The sequence below is a fragment of the Lactuca sativa genome, chromosome 9, assembly GCF_002870075.4.
Source record: "Lactuca sativa cultivar Salinas chromosome 9, Lsat_Salinas_v11, whole genome shotgun sequence".
Lineage (NCBI taxonomy): Eukaryota > Viridiplantae > Streptophyta > Magnoliopsida > Asterales > Asteraceae > Lactuca > Lactuca sativa.
In genome coordinates this window covers 174,632,795-174,651,229 of record NC_056631.2, presented here as the reverse complement: position 1 = coordinate 174,651,229, position 18,435 = coordinate 174,632,795, and the positions used below count along the sequence as shown (strand labels likewise).

General features: G+C 29.6%; 3 protein-coding genes across 5 annotated transcripts; 2 read left to right on the top strand and 1 right to left on the bottom strand.

Moving 5' to 3' along the window:
- Positions 1-2,247: 2,247 nt before the first annotated feature.
- LOC111917009 (uncharacterized) lies at positions 2,248-3,131 on the bottom strand. 3 transcript variants are annotated; one of them, XR_008226317.1, is made up of 3 exons: positions 2,756-3,131; positions 2,450-2,689; positions 2,248-2,360 (listed from the first exon to the last, which is right to left on the bottom strand). XR_008226317.1 is itself a non-coding variant. In XM_023912658.3 (2 exons), exons 1-2 carry the CDS (start codon positions 2,999-3,001, stop codon positions 2,510-2,512), a joined length of 426 nt encoding a protein of 141 aa, XP_023768426.1. In that variant the 5' UTR covers positions 3,002-3,124; the 3' UTR covers positions 2,248-2,509. The 3 variants fall into 3 exon arrangements, 1 of the variants encoding a protein (XP_023768426.1); XR_008226318.1 differs by having other exon boundaries at positions 2,248-2,325; XM_023912658.3 differs by having other exon boundaries at positions 2,248-2,689; positions 2,756-3,124.
- A 1,774-nt stretch (positions 3,132-4,905) lies between these two features.
- LOC111916979 (uncharacterized) lies at positions 4,906-7,429 on the top strand. Its single transcript, XM_052767842.1, has 11 exons — positions 4,906-5,049; positions 5,139-5,406; positions 5,526-5,586; positions 5,709-5,836; positions 5,920-6,004; positions 6,099-6,234; positions 6,316-6,512; positions 6,601-6,721; positions 6,795-6,974; positions 7,060-7,128; positions 7,220-7,429. Exons 1-11 carry the CDS (start codon positions 4,906-4,908, stop codon positions 7,427-7,429), a joined length of 1,599 nt encoding a protein of 532 aa, XP_052623802.1.
- A 6,521-nt stretch (positions 7,430-13,950) lies between these two features.
- Positions 13,951-15,513, top strand: LOC111916978 (uncharacterized). The gene has a single exon (XM_023912621.2). The coding sequence runs from the start codon at positions 13,951-13,953 to the stop codon at positions 15,511-15,513; it is 1,563 nt and encodes a 520-aa protein (XP_023768389.2).
- Positions 15,514-18,435: the final 2,922 nt, after the last annotated feature.

Genomic DNA, 18,435 nt, shown 5'->3' with positions numbered 1-18,435 from the left:
TGTCCAATGACAATTTTACAAATTTATCCTACATTCTTCGTTGTTTTCAAGTTGTTTCAGGGTTAAAGGTGAATTTTCAAAAGTCGCGTGTGTTCGAAATTGGGGTGCCCGACAACAAAGTTAACAGTTGCGCGTCAATCTTGGGTTGTGCAACTGCCTCCTTCCCATTCACCTATCTTAGGGTTCCTGTTGGTGCAAATATGTCCCTAAAATGAAATCGAAAACCCATAATCGGTCGGGTATGAGGCTTTCAACTTGGAAATCAAAGACCCTCTCCTTCGAGGGTCACCTCACTCTAGTTAAATCTATTTTGGGGAGTATGTCACTTTATTATTTCTCTCTTCAAAGCTCCCACTTCTGTTATGGAAAAAATCTATAGGTGCTTTTTATGGGGTGGTACCGATGAGAAAAATAAAATTTGTTGGGTCAATTGGGATACTGTAATGGCGAGTAAGGAAAAATGTGGCTTAGGGGTTGGTTCCTTAAGAAGCTTAAACCTCGCTCTCTTATTTAAGTGGATTTGACAGCTTAAATCTGAACAACCATATTTTTGGATCCATGTGATTAGCAGTATCCACAATCTTGCGAGAAAACCAGTTGATAAGCTTGCTAAACTCTTGATCCCTGGAACTTGGGGCAACATTATCAAGACCGTCCATGACCTTGGCAAAATTGATATTAAACTCGGGCATGTTATTAAATTCAAGGTTGGGTGTGGGTCTAAAACTTTTTTCTGGCTTGACGACTAGTTTGGGGAACCACTTCGCTTCCATATTTCCCCATCTCTATATCCTTGATCCCATAAAAGCTTGCTTCGTGTTCGGATTTCTCTTGGAGCTGGACAAGAATCCCTGTCAACCGATTGAACTTTTGGAGCTGGATCAAATATGCATCATCCTTGATAATGTTAAGCTCTCTAACGTTGTGAGTAGGTGGACTTCCATTCTGATGGAAAATTTTATGTTAATAATCTCAGATATGTCATTGATTCCAAGCTTATCTGCGGAGTCAATAACCCAACTATTTGGTTGAATGTGTTGCCCCTCAAAGATACATATTTCACTTTGAGTGCTTGTTTGGATCGTATTCTGTCTGTCACTGCTCTTACCCGTAGAGGTGTCTTTATCTCCTCTTCTTCTTGTCACATTTGCTCTCTAGCACCGACTCTTGCGATCATATTCTTGTTGGCTGTCCTTATGACCATGAGGTTATTTTTTGGATCTTTAAATGGTGTAACATTCACATTTAAAGCTTCATATCGGTTAAAGAGGCCATTGAGTTTGCTGCCAATTGGGGTCGTTGCCCTAAAAAGAGAATGAATCTTGTCACAATCATATATGGTCTTTTTTGGAGCATGTGGAGAGCAAGAAATGATAGTTTTTAACATGTTCGCCCCCCTTCCAAAACAACGGATCAGATCATCACTTCAGTGTTCAATTAGGTTAATATAAGGGGTAATTTACGTTTTTGTAATTGGAAAGATTGAGCATGTTGTCCTTTTGATATATTGTAAGTTTTTTGTTTAATTTTTTTTCCCCACCTTTTTCTCTTTGACGGGGTGCTCGTTATTTATAACATCGTCATTTCTAAAAAAACAAACAGTTGAATGTTACAAAATATTTGTTAAAATTAGGGTCGTTCTAACATATCTACGAACGTAAATTTAAATATTTATCTTATTTGGGGTTTTCTGTATGATCATAATTTTCGTTTGCATTTGTATCTTACAAAAATAATTATATTAGTAATAATGGGATTATTACTAAAAAGGTTTATACTAGATTGATAAGGAATACATAAAGTGAGAATTGAATGCTCAAGTCTGCTGATTAAAATCTATCCAAAAAAATTATGAGCAAAATTATATCTAATAAAAAAATATTTAATCGAAATTATAGAGATCACATTTTGTACAAAATTTAATTAACTAAATTTCTATAGTTTGTCTAATTTTTATATTAAAATAATCCACACGTTGTGGCTTCGAATAAACCCACGTTTTTTTAAGGTAATTTTTATACATAATAATCGATTTAAAACACACCAACAATGAATAATAATTAAATTAAAACGTATCAAAAAAATAAATGCCAAATTAAATATTCGAAAATCAAAGCAAGGGTCACCGACCAGCAACAAACAAAAAGTCAACTTCCACAGAAACTACGGGTGGCCGGTGGCCTACACCGACACCGGCAACGATTTTGCGCAAGCGCTCAGGTGACATCGTACCAAGGATCATCGACGGAAGTTCAAATTCAAACCCTAACATCTCCATTAGAAAATAGCAATTGTGTTTTTTTTTTCCATTTACATGAATCACAACTGTAGCGTGTATGATCATTAATTACAAGCAGAATCTGGCGTAATAATGGAAGTGGAAAGGAGATTTATAAAGTAATCGAACTCAAAGCGGCAAATGTTTTGTCAATTTTCAAAAAAAGTTCACCTGAAACTATCGGTTAACTTGATACGATTTTCAAGTGTTCCGAATGTAAAACGGAGAAATTCACCGACGGCAAGGCGGCGGAAGATCGTTGCAAATCAAATGAACCTCTGTTTTGAATAGAAGAAAAGAGTAGGAATCCACAGAGAAATACAAAAATCCTCCCGGCGAGTGCGTCACAAACGACCCGAAACTCTTCCCCGCTACACAGTGCCATGCCGGTCCGTACCACCGATCAAACTCCTATCGTTTTTCACATTCAGTTCACGAAATACTTCATCGAATTATAGAGAGAGAGAGAGAGATTACCTTTTTGAGAGAACGAGCGAGAAGAGTGAGATTAGGACGACGCGAAGAGGAAGAATCGATGAGCGATCTGGTGAGACAAAGGGCACGCTCTTGCATAGGGATAGCCATGTCGGCTGATCTCAAACGTATATTCAGGCTAACGGCGATTGCAGCGAGCTTGACGTCTTCCGGTGGAGTTTTCCGTTCCGATAAAGAGTGATATTGTATTACCTGTTTCTCTTTCCAGTCACCTCCGGTTTTCTCCATTAATTCCACGGAGAGAGGGAGAGAGAAACAGAGTTGAACTTAAATGGAGTCAATGAAAGAGAATTTGATGAAAACAAGTCGGCAGTTTGTGTATTTGTATGCTTGTGAAAGCGAAAGAGAGAGAGAAAGGAGGAGTTGTTGGAACACGAAGATTGGAACTTTGACTGGTTGTACGGTTGGGAAGAATGCATTTCCGTGATATATATATATATATATATATATATATATATATATATATATATATATATATATATATATATATATATATATATATATATATATATATATCCTAATCTACCCTAATAAATGAAAATGACTTTGCCACATGTCATTCCCTCATAAAATTAGCCACATGTCATTTGTCATAATTTTAAATATATTTATTTTCCACTTGTCATTACTTTAATTTTCATTTTCAATATATCATTAATTTGGTTTTCATAAATTAAACCTACCATTAATTTCAAATTTTAAATTTTAAATTTCAAATAAATTTACGGTTTAAACCTTTATGTTTAACATTTTGTTATAATTAACCTGTGTACTACACAATAAATACATAATTTTTATTTCTTTATTTTTTGCATGTTTTTTTCTCATAATTTTCACTTATTTCAATTTAAAATTCAAATAAAATTTCTATTTAATCGTTCGTACTTAACATTTTGTTTTAATCAACCCGTATAATATACGGGTCTCACAATTAGTTCTAATAAATAAATAGAACTCTCCCACGTGTCACTCTCTAAGGACCCTCAAAATCGAGTTTTCCCGCTCATTTTTTCTTCTATATTTACGTAAATGTCATTGAATCCAGAAATTGAATCAAAGTTCAAACTAAATCAGGAAATTTTAGCTGTCAACTGCATTCAAAATATTCAAGCATTAATTTTAAATGAATAAAGATTATGGAAATAATTTGAAAAAATATGTTAATCAATAATCAGATTCGAAAATCACGATTAAATTTGAAAGTTTGTTTATTTTGATTGCAAATTCAATATATTGCAATCATTAAATCCCTAAAAATCTGCAGTATTTTTCAGCAAACGTAAATATCATTTATACGGTTATTTTGTTTTTACCATTCTGCTCCATAACAATTCTGCTCCATAGAAACCACAGCAAACGTATTCTTCTTCATTCTTTGTGATTCTGCAACGCTTCAAGAATTAAATATCAGGTTAGTGTATTCAAAAATCATAATTACAAATATTTCTATTCCCTCCATGTTCTTATTTATCTGTATCTATCACGTTTTCATTGTATGATTTCTATTCTTCTTCTTCTTTTTTGTAATTCTTCTTAATCGTCTACTTCTTCTACCTTTTCAGTTTAAAAGACGAAAAACTAATGAACATTACAAGTTCATTTTCTTTAAAAAAAAATTAAAAATAGTCTTTTTCAGATGTGCATAGTAACTTTTGTTTTGATGGTATGAAATTTTAAAATTTGTTTGTATTTATCTAAATACAATCTCAAAAAAATATTGAATTTAAAAATTTATGAGTATATTAAGTCAGTTGTTATTGTCATGTGTTGATTTTTAATTTTTCTGTTTTACTCATTGTTATGTTATCTGTTAGTGTTAGTATGTTGCAGAGACATTTTCGGTATAATTGTCGTTTTCATGTTTATTTTATATTTGTGTTCCATCTTATTATATAAACTTTTATTCAATCTAAAACATTATTTCATATGAATTATTTGTTTTTGTTTGTATTCCATTTTATTATAAAATGAATTATTGAATTTAAAAATTTATGAGTACATTAAGTCAGTTGTTATTGTCATGTGTTGATTTTTAATTTTTCTGTTTTACTTATTGGTTAGGATGTTCTGTACATTCTAAAAGGTTGCTAATTTTCCTTACAATTCTATAATGATTAAATTTCTTGCAGAAAATGGAAATAGGAAATAAGGTTTACCTAAATAACATTGACCAGATAGATGAAAAATCGCATATCAAGGTTCGGGTGCTTAAAATTTGGAACTTTGTCAGAAATAATAAAGTTTGTTCGATTGAAATGATCATCATGGACGAGGAGGTTTGTTGTATTTGATATATTTTTTATTCATCATTCAATATTAGACATGTTTCATGAACATAATAATTTTTAATTTTTTTTTTAAACAGGGTACACAATACCAAGCTCGTGTCTTCAATCAGAATTTCTCCAGATTTCGTCATCTTTTAAAGGAAGATGAAAGTTATATAGTTATAAAACCCAATATGGTTGCTGTTACTAATGGTTTTAGTTATACAGGTCATAAACAGACCTTAACTTTGGATTGGAAAAGCATCCTAAAAAAATGTGATGATTTCTCGGGTCCGGTCAATGGATTTATGTTTGTTGACTTTAATTATATCATAGAACAAACATGCCCAAGAGACACATTCTTTGGTTAGTCATAAAATATTAATAAAATCATTTTTTATCATTTGTTTTTTTGGTTATACATTTTATTATTTAAATATTACGAATTTAATTCAAAACTTTTTGTTGTGTTATCTGTTGTGTAGATGTTATTGGACATATCGTGTCATTTAGGCCTCTTGAAACTTCAAATCCAGTACCATCCAAGTATTATATAAAACTCACTCTTAGCAACCTAGAGTGAGATTATATTTTATTATTTATTTATTATTTATTATCTTTAATTAATCACAAATTAATATTAATATACTATTTTATGGTTTATTTAGTTATGTACATCTGAAGGTTACTATTTTTGGAAGTCAAGCATATCAAATTTCAGAATACCTAAAAAATAACCCGACGGTTAATTTTGTTGTTATCGTGATGCAATTTTTGAAGCTAAACATTTGGAATGGTTTGTATTCAGTCTTTATATATAGATGTTTATAATTACTGTTTTTATATAATTTTTATTAATTGGATATACATTTTTTACAGGTCTTGGTGAAGCTAAAAGTCATTTTGAAGTAACGAAATTGTTCATAAATTCTAACATTTATGAAATAAATGAGTTTAAAAATAAGTTAGTTTCCAATTGTTTTTTATTTTTTTATAATGTATTTTAACTTAAAAAAACACAAAACCTAATATTCATGAATCTAAATTAAACATTACAGGTTGAAATGTCATGACAATTTCGGTATAACTGAAAAAAGCATAACTACACTTCAAAGCTACTCTTCTTCATATACAGATGACTTTAAGGGTAATTTTCCATTAAAAACAGTCTGTGAGATCACCAAACCAATTAAGGTATATTGCATTATTTGATATGTTTTACATTTTATTTTTGCATAATTTATTTTAATAAGTTTTACATTTGATATGATACAGGAAATGAAGTTTTTATTAGTTGCTTCCATTGTTAATATAAGGCAGAATCTACCATGGTATTATGAAGCATGCAAAAAATGTGGAAAAAAAATTATCCCTGTTCCCAAAACCAATCATTCGTATACTAACCCTGAGGGAATTTCAGAAACTATGGTTGTCGAGTGTACAAATGCACAATGCAAAAAATCTGAATTTCAGTCAGTTATAAAGTATAGACATATTTATTTCTATTAATTTTGTCAATCTTAAAACAACACTAACAATGACATAATTTTTTTGTTTTAGGTATATAATTCCAATTAACGTACAAGATTGTACTGGAACCATTGGATTGACTCTTTTTGATAGGGAAGCAAGGAGGTTGTTAAATATAAGTGCCTACGAGTTGAAAAAGATACATGATACGGTATATTATTCATACCTTTAAAATCAGAAAACATTTACTTTATTTTTTTAATTTATTAAAATATATCTTACAGCCCGGAGACAGTGATGCCCTATTTCCAATGCAACTTAACGTGTTGAAAAACCGCAAGTTTGGTTTTGTTGTAGATATTACAGAATACAATGTCAACAACTATAATAACATCTACACAGTTCTCAAAGTTACAGAAGATATGTCTATTGTTTCTGAATTGGAAAGTAAAATAGAACTTATGGTATGTAATCTTTTATTGTTGAAAATTTACAATTCTTTACTATTAAAGTACATAACGATTAACATATTTCCATTTTATTTTTTAGAGTATTCAATCTGTCTCCTTAAATCAAGTTGCTTTGGAATCCGATGATGTTGTACAGCCTGTTCAAAAGGTTTTTCATTTTATTTTATAAACTTTTAATTATATTAGTTATTTTTTTTAGGAATTAAACAGTTATTATTATTATTATTATTTTAAATTAGGATGTGATCTCACAAACAGACGAAAGTTTTACACCCTCAACAGTTGATAAGTCAACCGCAACAAGTCCAAGCAAAATATCAGGTGATTTGAAGCGCAACCTCCAAGAAATTTATGATGTTGATTCTGGATATGATTTAAGTTCAACTAAGGCTAAAAGAAAGTCAACCGCAGAGGAAACTCCACTCTTGATTCCAAAAATGGAAAAGTGAGTTTCTATCGGTTATAAGACACATTTAATATGTTTTGATCATTTGTTTTGGTTATAAAGATATTTTGATTGCTTGGTATGATTTTTATTTTAGGGTATTTAGGATGTGAAATATTTTTGGTTTTGAATATTTTTGGATACTTTTATTGTTTTAAAGTGGACAAGTTAGTTGATTTTGGTTATAACTCAAATAAAATATATTTTGAAGTTTATTTGCTTGTAAATATTTTTTGAATTTTTTCTTAATATTTTAAATTTTTGGCCGATATTGCATATGGGGTTATTATTGTTCAAATGTTACAGCTCATCCAGGTTGTTAATTAGTATAAAGTTTTTATGATTTTTTGGCTACCCCTTTTAGTTAAAAACTATAATGCCTTTGTTGTCTCTTCCTTTAAGCATAATGCTATTGTTTATTTTCCCCTTTGAAGTGTATTGCTATTCGTATCTACTGGTGTAGTAGTATGTTTTATTTTTATATTGAATTTTTGTTTTGTAAATACTTTTTATTTACACTCTTAATTAGCAAATATTGGTTCTTTTATTTAAAAAGTAAAATAAATGAAGTCTAATATGTTATTTATTGATAAAATTACTATTTTACCCATTTTACCCCTATTATACTTATAAAAGTTTACCTTATTATACAAATGAAAATTGTTTTACATTTGGATTATATTGTTATAACTTGGTATATATATGAAACTACAATTTTGTGATAATAATAAATGAAATTAGGATGCTATAATAAGTACAGGTAAAAAGAATGCAAAATTTTTTTTGAGTCAACAAAAAAGACAGCAAAAGTCATTTTCATAAAACATGTTAATAGTGTTGACGAATCCTAGAAAAATCAACTTCAATTCATCAAGCATGCAATAAGCTAATTTAAATTATTTTATTTGTTTTTATAACACTAAATTCTAAACACATTAAAGATAAAGATAAGTACATAAATTGGTTGAATAATTTGAAAACATACCTCCAGAAAGAAAGTCATGACATTTCAATATCAATTAAGTACATTGTTATCATCCTATGCATCTTAGTGGAACAAATGGAACGATCTAAATCCAAAAAAAATGAACTATTAAATTAATATACATATTGCCATATAAGACTTTAGGCTATTTTCCATGCCTGTATTTTATCCTTTTTGGAGAAACTAATAAAGCTATCTCGAGCTTGATACTTTGATACTTTTACAGGTAAAATTATATTGTGATTGAGGGTGCTTAATTTGTGCTTTATCTAATTTGTATTAAAAAAAAATGAAAACTTTGTTGGTATTCCTCTTAAACTAAAAAAAACTACTCAATAGTCAATACTACAACATTTTACTTTCATTGGTTTCCCTTTAACCAGTAAAAATCATTATTATGTTATTTTTTAGAATGTAACATTCCCTTTAACGGCTGTTTACTTGATAATTTTTTTTCATCATATTGATGAATCCTACTTTTTTCATTTTAAACCATTTAAATCTTATGGTTATACCATTGTACTTTAAAATGTTTTTTGGTTTAATATTAATGGAACATTCCTTTAATGACAATGTACTTTCATTGGTTTCTATGTAACCTCTAAATATCATAAACTAGATGGGGAGCCCCCGCGATGCGGGGGTCGGATGAAACCTTTTTGGTTTGTTGTTTTCTCTATGTTGAGGAGATAAAACAGATGCAAATGTGAATACATACATAATTGGTGTTTCTTATCTATATTTATGTTGAAGAGAGTTGGTAATGTGACAAAATTATCACTTTATGTTGAAAAGCAAAAGGTACGGTTTAGTACCTGACAACGGAATAGACAATTTCCAGGAGAATAAAACTTCATAAACGTGCTTCACATGTGGTTTATTGTGTGTGTGCATTACGGTTTATATATGGAATGACAAAATAGACATAAACGATAGATTATATTTCTTAAAGGTGAATACAAGGCTGAACCATGCATCTGTTCATAAGCATAGCATCAAAAGAGAAAACGATTTAAAGAGACCATGGATAATAAGATGACAAAAGAGTTGGAGATTTTTTTGTTTTTGATCAGTCCATATATGGCTGATCATCTTCTGAAAGTGTTTTGAGTAATTTCCTGAGCTCCTGGATGGTCGTTTCAGTTTCCTTCTTTAAACTGTAAATCGCCATGATTCTTTTTGATGCCACGTACGTACTGTTGTTGATGACTTCCTTCATATCTAGGTAGTTGGTGTACTTTGGTCGGCGGCTCATGTTCTCCAGCAGTTCGTTCTTCATCTCCTGGTTGAAGTAGAAATCGCTTTCGAGGTTTGTTAAAGCGGCCAGCTCTTCCTCCGCCTGGCCAATCAGCATATGAATGATGCTTTCCATTTCAGCCGGTTTCATTTTGTGGGAGTGGTTTTGGCTTTTGGTTTTCCGATGGGTAGTGTGATTGGATGTGGTATGTAGATGTTATGGGGTTTGTGATTTATAAGAAGGTCGAAGCTGTTGAGTGGTGTAGAGGGGTATTAAATGCGATGCGAAAGGGCGAAGGGTTCTTGGTGTATGTAACCGGCTGCAATCGATTGGTATGTCCAATCGTTGTAGGTGATGTAAGCCTATTTAGGATTGACGTGAACGTTTAGATGTAGGAATGCTGATGTTTATCCGTTACATAATCTAAATTTTTTGTTAATTAAGAAAATTGAAAAGAAGATAACGCACAATTTGGTTATCGGAAAAATGGTATAACTAATTTTTATATTATATTTATACAAAGCTGTTGTAATCGATGGCTTCTTTATAAACAGGAACCCATAAAATGACACCCTGTTCTTTTTTAACCTCTTCATGTTTTGCTATATTTAAAAGTGGAAGATGTAAGTTAAGTTTTAAAATGTAGTGACCATTTATGTAATCTAGATACAAGATTTGAATAATTACATTTAATAGAAACCAACTTTTATGTGTTGTGTTCTTATTGTCTATTATTTATAATATTTATGTTGATTATTTTAAACATGGAACATTTATGTCTATTATTTAGAATAACTATTATTTTTCTCACGATAAATATGTTATTTTTAATAAATAATCAATAACCAATTGCAAACAAAATTTATATCTTTGATTCTCTTCAATTAATTCATACATTTTTGTAATGGTTGCAGCATATTTACTTATCTTCTATAAATAACCTATATTCAATTTACTATTTCCTAATATTCTATACTCCCTTTTTAGATGAAATTCGAATATTAAACTAATTTTTAGTTGTAATCTTTTAAATTCCAAAAAATCAGGAACAAAATTATATCTAATAAAGATCCAACAACAATAAAATCATAAAATCGTAATCTTTTTCCAATATTCAAGCATATAACTTTACCTCAAAACGTGAAATCCAAAATTTTGAAACACCTCATTCGTCTTCTTAATGTTCAATTGCTTCTGCGATTTTTTTTTTCATTAAGCTTACATCAAACTGCTTCATTAAAGTTCTAATCCTCATTCCAGTTCTACCTGCAAGATTTCCATATCCATATGTCAGGTTAGTATTATGAGTTCAGATCACTTTGTTTTCTCTATGAATTTATGGTTGAAATTTACAACAATAATCAATATGCTGGAATAGATGTTTTTCTAATTGTAAAAAAATAAGCGGGAATAGATGTTTAAGATCAATAAGCAATTTATAATTATCACGATTATCGTGTATCACACAATTTTACCTTCATTGATTCCATGGAGATCTAGGGTTTTAACCCCTGATATCATCCGAACCCACGATTGGTTGAAATTGGGGAAACAACAGATTTAAATCGAATAAACCCTAGGTTGGAAATGAGGATGATGAGTCATGATGCTCATCAGGGAAATAATTGATTGTGGAACAGCAAGAAGGAGAGTCTACCTTCGGATCATATTTTTCAATCCTGACGGAGACCAAATCGGACGATTACATGATATCGTAGATCTCCATGATTTTCTAGGTTCCCTTTCATGCGTTGTTGATTGCGATCGATTTAGGGGGAATCGAGGACAGTCATTGACTGCTAATCTTCGACGACCGTCTATGGAAGATTGGAGTCGTTGTAAACAAACATCCAGACTTCTTTTGATGGAGTTATTTCTGCAACTACAACACAAGCTTCCGCTTCAAATCTTATTTTCGGACCCATATCTACAATCCGACTCATGTTAACTTTAATATTTTTATTTAAAGTCTCTTTTACACAATATAAACAAATATATTTTCTATTTTATACTATTTAATATTTTTAAAATCTTCAATTTACTAATTTGTTTAAAATATATTATAAAAGAGTAAATTAATATTTGCAAATTTTGTTACACATTTTAATAAACAAATTAATAAAGGTAACTTTTTAAATACATTTACTTTATTATCATTATTTATTTAATTCTAACTAACTTCAATTGTATTATATAAACATATTATGTACATAATTTCACATTTCATATCCTAACATATGTCTTCTTATGCAGAAAACAACAGTAACATGTACCACATGCAGGCCAGAGAGAAAAGAAGACAAAGAAAAATATATTTGGAAAATAAAAGATCGAAGAAAATAAAAACAACATCGAACGTTCCAAGTACATCATTACAATATTTGTTCAAAAATACTGTTATATTGTTCTATACATATATTTACAAGTTTTATAATTTATTTCTATTTGCAGATCAATCAATCAACATTGTTCGTCAAACTCAAAATGTTAATACATTTACAACACCTCCAAAGCATAACACAACCATACAATACTGCCCTTCCTTTACAGATGTTAGAACTCCATTTTCTAACATTACAAATGTTATAAATCCGTTATCTAACAATAGAAATGGTAATTATTTATGGTTTTTAAAATATACTATTATCCATTATGTATATAATTGTGATATATATATATATATATATATATATATATATTAATTATTTATTTATTTAATATATAAATTTTTTTTTGGTCAGATATCATCAGTTTCGATAAATATACCACTTCCAAGTTAGCAAACAAAAGACAGTACCATGTACTTTCAAATGAAATGACATCAAAAAATGCATCCACAGTAACAACTTCTTCATCATCAATCAAGTTAAATCCAGGATGTCATAAATTAAAAACGAAGACAAGACATTTATCCCCTATCCCATTGATTGATCTGACAGAAGATGTAGAAAATATACATCAAGTGAACAATGAAAATCTTATAGTTGGTATCTCAAATGGTAATAAAAAAATAATATCCATTTTACATTTCAAATACTATGTTGTATATAATTATAAAATTCATTGATATTTTATTCAATGCTTTTATTTTACAGAATATTTGGATCATGGTGATCAAGTTGTTGTATGTCAAACATGTCGTGCAAAGTTATGGAGAAATGAATCCATTAGAGGTAAAGAAAAGGGAAACACGGATTATTCATTATGTTGTGGTTACGGCAAAGTTCAACTTCCAGATTTAAAGAATGCACCCCCGACTTATGAAAGAATGTTCCGAAATATGGACTCAAAAAGCAAACATTTCATGAAAAACATTCGACGTTACAATTCAATGTTTTCTTTCACGTCGATGGGTGGTAAAATTGATTCTTCAATCAATAGAGGAAACGCTCCATACATTTTCAGATTGGGTGGTCAAAATTATCATAGTATTGGAAGTCTTTTGCCAGCAAAAGGATCGGAACCAAAATTCTCACAGTTATACATTTATGACACTGACAACGAAATTACAAATAGACAAAGATGTTTTCGGTATTTTCTCAAACTTCTTATTCATAATTTAGTATTATTATTAATATATATATATATATATATATATATATATATATATATATATATTACTAATATTATTTATAAATATATTTGTTTTAGTGGTGAAAAGGATCAATCAACATCAACTGATACTGATATTATTGAAGATATTAAGGTGATGTTGGATTCAAATAATGTGTTGGTTAGATCTTATAGGATGGTAAGAGATACTTTTCAGAAAAATCTAGAAGTTGATATGAAATTACGACTTATCGGGAGAAGGGAGCAAGATGGAAGAACATATAACCTACCGACTGCTTCTGAGGTTGCTGCTTTAATAATTGGTGACATTTCAGATTCAATCGAGAAGAGGGATATCGTTGTTCAAACAAAAAATGGTTGTCTACAACGTATCAGTGAACTTAAGAACTTAACTTTGGCAGATGTGTAATAGTATGTCAAAACCAGAGGTCGTTTGGGAAAATACATGAGAATATTTGGCAGATGGAATTCTATATAGACAACGACAAAGATTTAAGTCTGCAGGTATAACATTTTTTCTTATTTTTTTTAAATTAATTTATTTTTATTATTCAACAACCATTAAATCATTATTAATAAAATTATTAAATATCGACGACAAATTTTATTAATTATTTAATATTTTCGTGCAGAATTGTCACTCGGAGTAGATGAACTTAAGAACTTAACTTTGTTCGAAATACAACAAATTTTACTTCGAAACAACTCTACACTCAAAAACTTCAAAAACATGCCATACCCAGATGTTGAATCCGTTTCTTCTTCAAACAATCGGCTTATCACCGAGGAGCTAGATTACGACGTTCCCGTTATAAAGAATGACTATGATCGTATGTTTCTTGCATTAACAAATGAGCAACGTAATATTTCCCTAAACATCATGAGTGCTATTCAAGAAAATAGAGGTGTCTTCATTGTTTACGGTTATGGTGGAACGGGTAAAACTTTTTTATGGAAAACAATATCTGCATCAATTAGATCTGAAGGAAATCTTGTATTAAATGTTGCTTCAAGCGGTATTGCTTCCTTATTATTTCCTGGTGGTAGAACAACACACTCTCGATTTATAATTCCATTTGAGCTTACAGAGGATTCTTTTTGTAACATAAATCCAGACGGTGAGTTGGCAAGCTTAATAAGAAAAACCTCTTTAATAATTTGGGATGAAGCACCTATGGTCCATAAGCATGCATTTGAAGCTTTAGATCGAACTTTTAAGGATTTACTAAGGTGCGTAAATTCAACAATCTCAAATATTCCATTTGGAGGGAAAGTTATTGTCTTTGGAGGAGATTTTAGACAGATTCTACCTGTTGTTCCGGGTGGCAGTAGACAGAACATTGTAAATGCTTCTTTGAGTTCTTCATATTTATGGGAACATTGCAAAGTCCATAGATTAACAAAAAACATGAGGCTAACTGTTGGAAGGGATCAACCAGATATAGGAAAAATAAGAGATTTTGCAAATTGGTTGTTGGATATAGGAGAAGGAAAACTTGGTGGTCCGAACGAAGGTGAAACGATTATCAATATTCCGGATGATATTCTCATTAACGATTCACATGATCCTATAGGTTCCTTAATTGAGTTTGTATATCCTTCAATTTTAGAGAACTATAGCGATATAAATTATTTCCAAGAAAGAGCGATACTTGCTCCGAAAAATGAAGTTGTCCAGGAAATAAACGGCCGTTTGCTTAAGAAGTTTCCAGGAGATGAAGTTGAATATTTAAGTTCAGACAACATATGTGAATCCGAATTTCTCCATGATCAATTTGATGCAAATCTATACTCTCCTGATGTATTAAATGGTCTCAAAGTATCCGGTTTACCAAATCATAAGTTAGTTTTAAAAATTGGTGTTCCAGTAATGTTACTGAGAAATATTGATCAGAAAAACGGCTTATGTAATGGCACAAGACTACAGGTGTTATCATTGGGCAAACGTGTTATTGAGGCACGTATAATAACTGGAACTAATATTGGAAATCGGACTTTTATTCCAAGAATGTCTTTAACTCCATCAGAAAAAAAGATTCCCTTCAAATTCACAAGAAGACAGTTTCCTTTGGCCGTATGTTTTGCAATGACTATTAATAAAAGTCAAGGACAATCATTATCAAAGGTTGGTTTGTTTCTGAAAGATCCAGTTTTTTCACATGGACAATTGTATGTTGCCTTATCTAGAGTTCAGAGCAGAGAGGGATTAAAATTATTAATTTTAGATAAAGATGGAAAACTCACAAATAAAACTTCCAATGTTGTTTATAAGGAAGTTTTTCGAAATTTGTAGCCAACTTTTTTGTAACGTCGTTTTATTCAATTTTAGCAAATCACACTTAATCGATCATATTACTGTATTTTTTTATAATTACATATTGTTGTATTTTATGTTAATTTCATTACACACATTGGTAATGCATCATCTCCATATGTCCAACAAGAATCATGCATAAAAAAAAAGAGTTTTCAAAAATCTTCATTCCAAATTAAATACTTCTCATTTATTTTGTAATTAAATACTTACAAATTAAAAAATTTATTGAAATATTCAATATTACAATTTATAAGTTATAAGAATTATTGAAATATTATTTTATTAAATAATTAATTTTTAAATTCAATTTAGAAATAGCACCCGTGGGTTCCACGGGTTTTAACCTTATATATATATATATATATATATATATATATATATATATATATATATATATATATATATATATATATATATATATATATATATATATATATATATATATATATATATATATATATATATATATCACGGTACTACTGATCAACAAGCTATTTTTACATGATTTTAGATAAAAATATGTTTTTAATGACATTAACTGGTATATCTTATTGTACAAATGACAATAAATATTTTTAAATATTTGATGGATGTTGTTACTGCAAAGGTCCAGAGTCCGAAGGAACAATACGAAGATTATGTTGAAAGTATAAAACATAGTGAAAAAAAATGAAAAACAATTTATTTTTATAACGGGGGTGATTGGGATTGCTTTTAAAAAAATATTGCCTTAAAGCACAAGTTAACTAAAGGCTCAAAACTCACCCTTGAATGTGAAACAAAAAATACAATTGAAGTATATTGTTATTTCTTGCATATTGGAATACAAAATAACAAAGTTGTTGTATTAGAGCTATATTGGAATTAATGTCAACATCCTCTAGTATACTCGTATAAAGTTCATCACTATTAGAAGACTCAAAACTAACTCTTGATAATATACCATCTGACATTTTCATCCTGATTGGTGTATTTTATTTTCTTTCAACATTAAAAATCTCATTGATGTTTTCTTGAATGCATCTTAAGTAAGTGTTGTATGTTTATATATCAAAAGTTGTAATCTTGATTCATTTATATTTTGATAACCCATAAAAGTTTAGGTATTGTCAAATGTTGATTCGCCTAGTGACTGCATCCCCTGTGTATTTTGTTATCACTAATGCAAGTCCTACACAATGATGAAACAACATAAGTTAAATGCAAAAATGACAACATACTTTCGTTTATTAGTTTATTAAAACATCCTGTTGTTCTTTCATTCTTTTGGAACATTGTAATTTCAATTTTTTTTCTCTTATCAAAGGGCAGTTTGGGAATTTTACGTTTTCTCTTTTTGGTTTCTATTTGAATCTTTATGAAGGACTATCCTCGTTCTCCCCATCTTATTTTTATTTTTGTCACTTTTATCATATTGATTCCTGCATAATTGTATTAATTTAGTGTTTAGCATAACTACCATATTCTTCGACAGTTCTTATTTTAAATGATTTGATTGTCTTTAATTATGTCATTCCACGTTTTTTTATTTTCTATTTGTAAGATGATCAATGTTTAGCGACCTATGACTGTTTGATTTATGTTTCGTGTTGTTTTGACTTTGAAAAATAATACAGATTTTCTATCTACACAAAAATGTAAAGTATATAAATGTAATAATAGAATTACCATACATACATATCCAATGACAATTTTGTTATAAAATAAAAGTAAATATAATTTTATTAAAAAAAAAGGAATCCAATCCTGTAAAAGAGTAATCAGAAAGTTAGTTGCATTTTTTAATGTACATATTTTTCTTAATAGTATAAGAAAGTTGGTTTATATAGTAATTCTCATATACACAAACAAATTAATAAGAAAAGTAAACATGTATGATTATAAAGTAGTAATTTCAGTTTGCAAACTTCATAATAAAAGTAGAAGTAGGTCGATATTTCATATAGAAACTTGAGGTGTAAATACATAGATCTTAATGATCTATACGCCAAAAGAAACCACTCAAAGATGGTCGTCAATTGTATTTACCTATTATTTACATACCGAATAGACCTTTGTAATCTATTTGCAAAAAATATGTACAAGATAGTTACCATCATTTAACAGACCATGGTTACTTTTTTTTGCGGGCCTTGGATTGCTTGCCCGAGGAACATCTTGTGTGTCACAGGAAATGCTAAAGGTAGGACAAATTTTAAACTTTTCCTTCAATTTTGGAGGAGATGAAATTTGGAATTTCTTAAACTTTTCCTGCAACCATTTCTCAATCCTTTTTATATTTATGCTAAACTATTCTGTTGCATTTGATGACGATATTTGCTTATTTGTTTTCTAGGTGTTAAATGCTTAAACAATTCATGAAATGGAAAAGGACAATTCCATTTCCTATACTCAACTATTTTGTTTAATTATAATTGTATATTTGTGTAATATATTACAGTTGTAGTGAATATTAGTTCACTACCCTTTTCTTCCATGGTTATGTCTTTGATCTTACAGCGATTGAGGATCTTTATTGCAAATTTGTGCCTTGTCAAAGCATGTTGTGCAATTTTCATCTTCCCAGATGAACTAATCCTATATAAATAGTTGAAAAATCAAGTGAATATAATATGTGATAATTTGTAAAAAGTAATCAACAACCAAAAACTCAATATAGTGATTTTCTTAGAACACATAAGTAAATTTATTTATAATACTTTTTAGTAAAATTCCAAGTTATAGATAGCCTTACTTTATATGTGTGAAACAGAGGTGGGGAGATGGCAAGATGGTAGTAAAAAAAATCTTTAAATACGATTTATGTGAGCTAAATAATGATATATCAGTATAATAAAAAAAACATTACATAAATAAAACAGAGAGGAAAAAAAGAGAAAATAATTGGAATTCGTTTTC

Bases quoted from the DNA above. Each gene is read 5' to 3' on its own strand.
- LOC111917009 (XM_023912658.3), bottom strand. From the start codon at position 3,001: ATGGAGAAAACCGGAGGTGACTGGAAAGAGAAACAGGTAATACAATAT. The intron at 2,690-2,755 runs GTAATCTCTCTC...GAAAAACGATAG, and splicing joins TCGCTCGTTCTCTCAAAAAG to GAGTTTGATCGGTGGTACGG.
- LOC111916979 (XM_052767842.1), top strand. From the start codon at position 4,906: ATGGAAATAGGAAATAAGGTTTACCTAAATAACATTGACCAGATAGAT. The intron at 5,050-5,138 runs GTTTGTTGTATT...TTTTTTAAACAG, and splicing joins TGATCATCATGGACGAGGAG to GGTACACAATACCAAGCTCG. The intron at 5,407-5,525 runs GTTAGTCATAAA...TCTGTTGTGTAG, and splicing joins CCCAAGAGACACATTCTTTG to ATGTTATTGGACATATCGTG.
- LOC111916978 (XM_023912621.2), top strand. From the start codon at position 13,951: ATGCCATACCCAGATGTTGAATCCGTTTCTTCTTCAAACAATCGGCTT.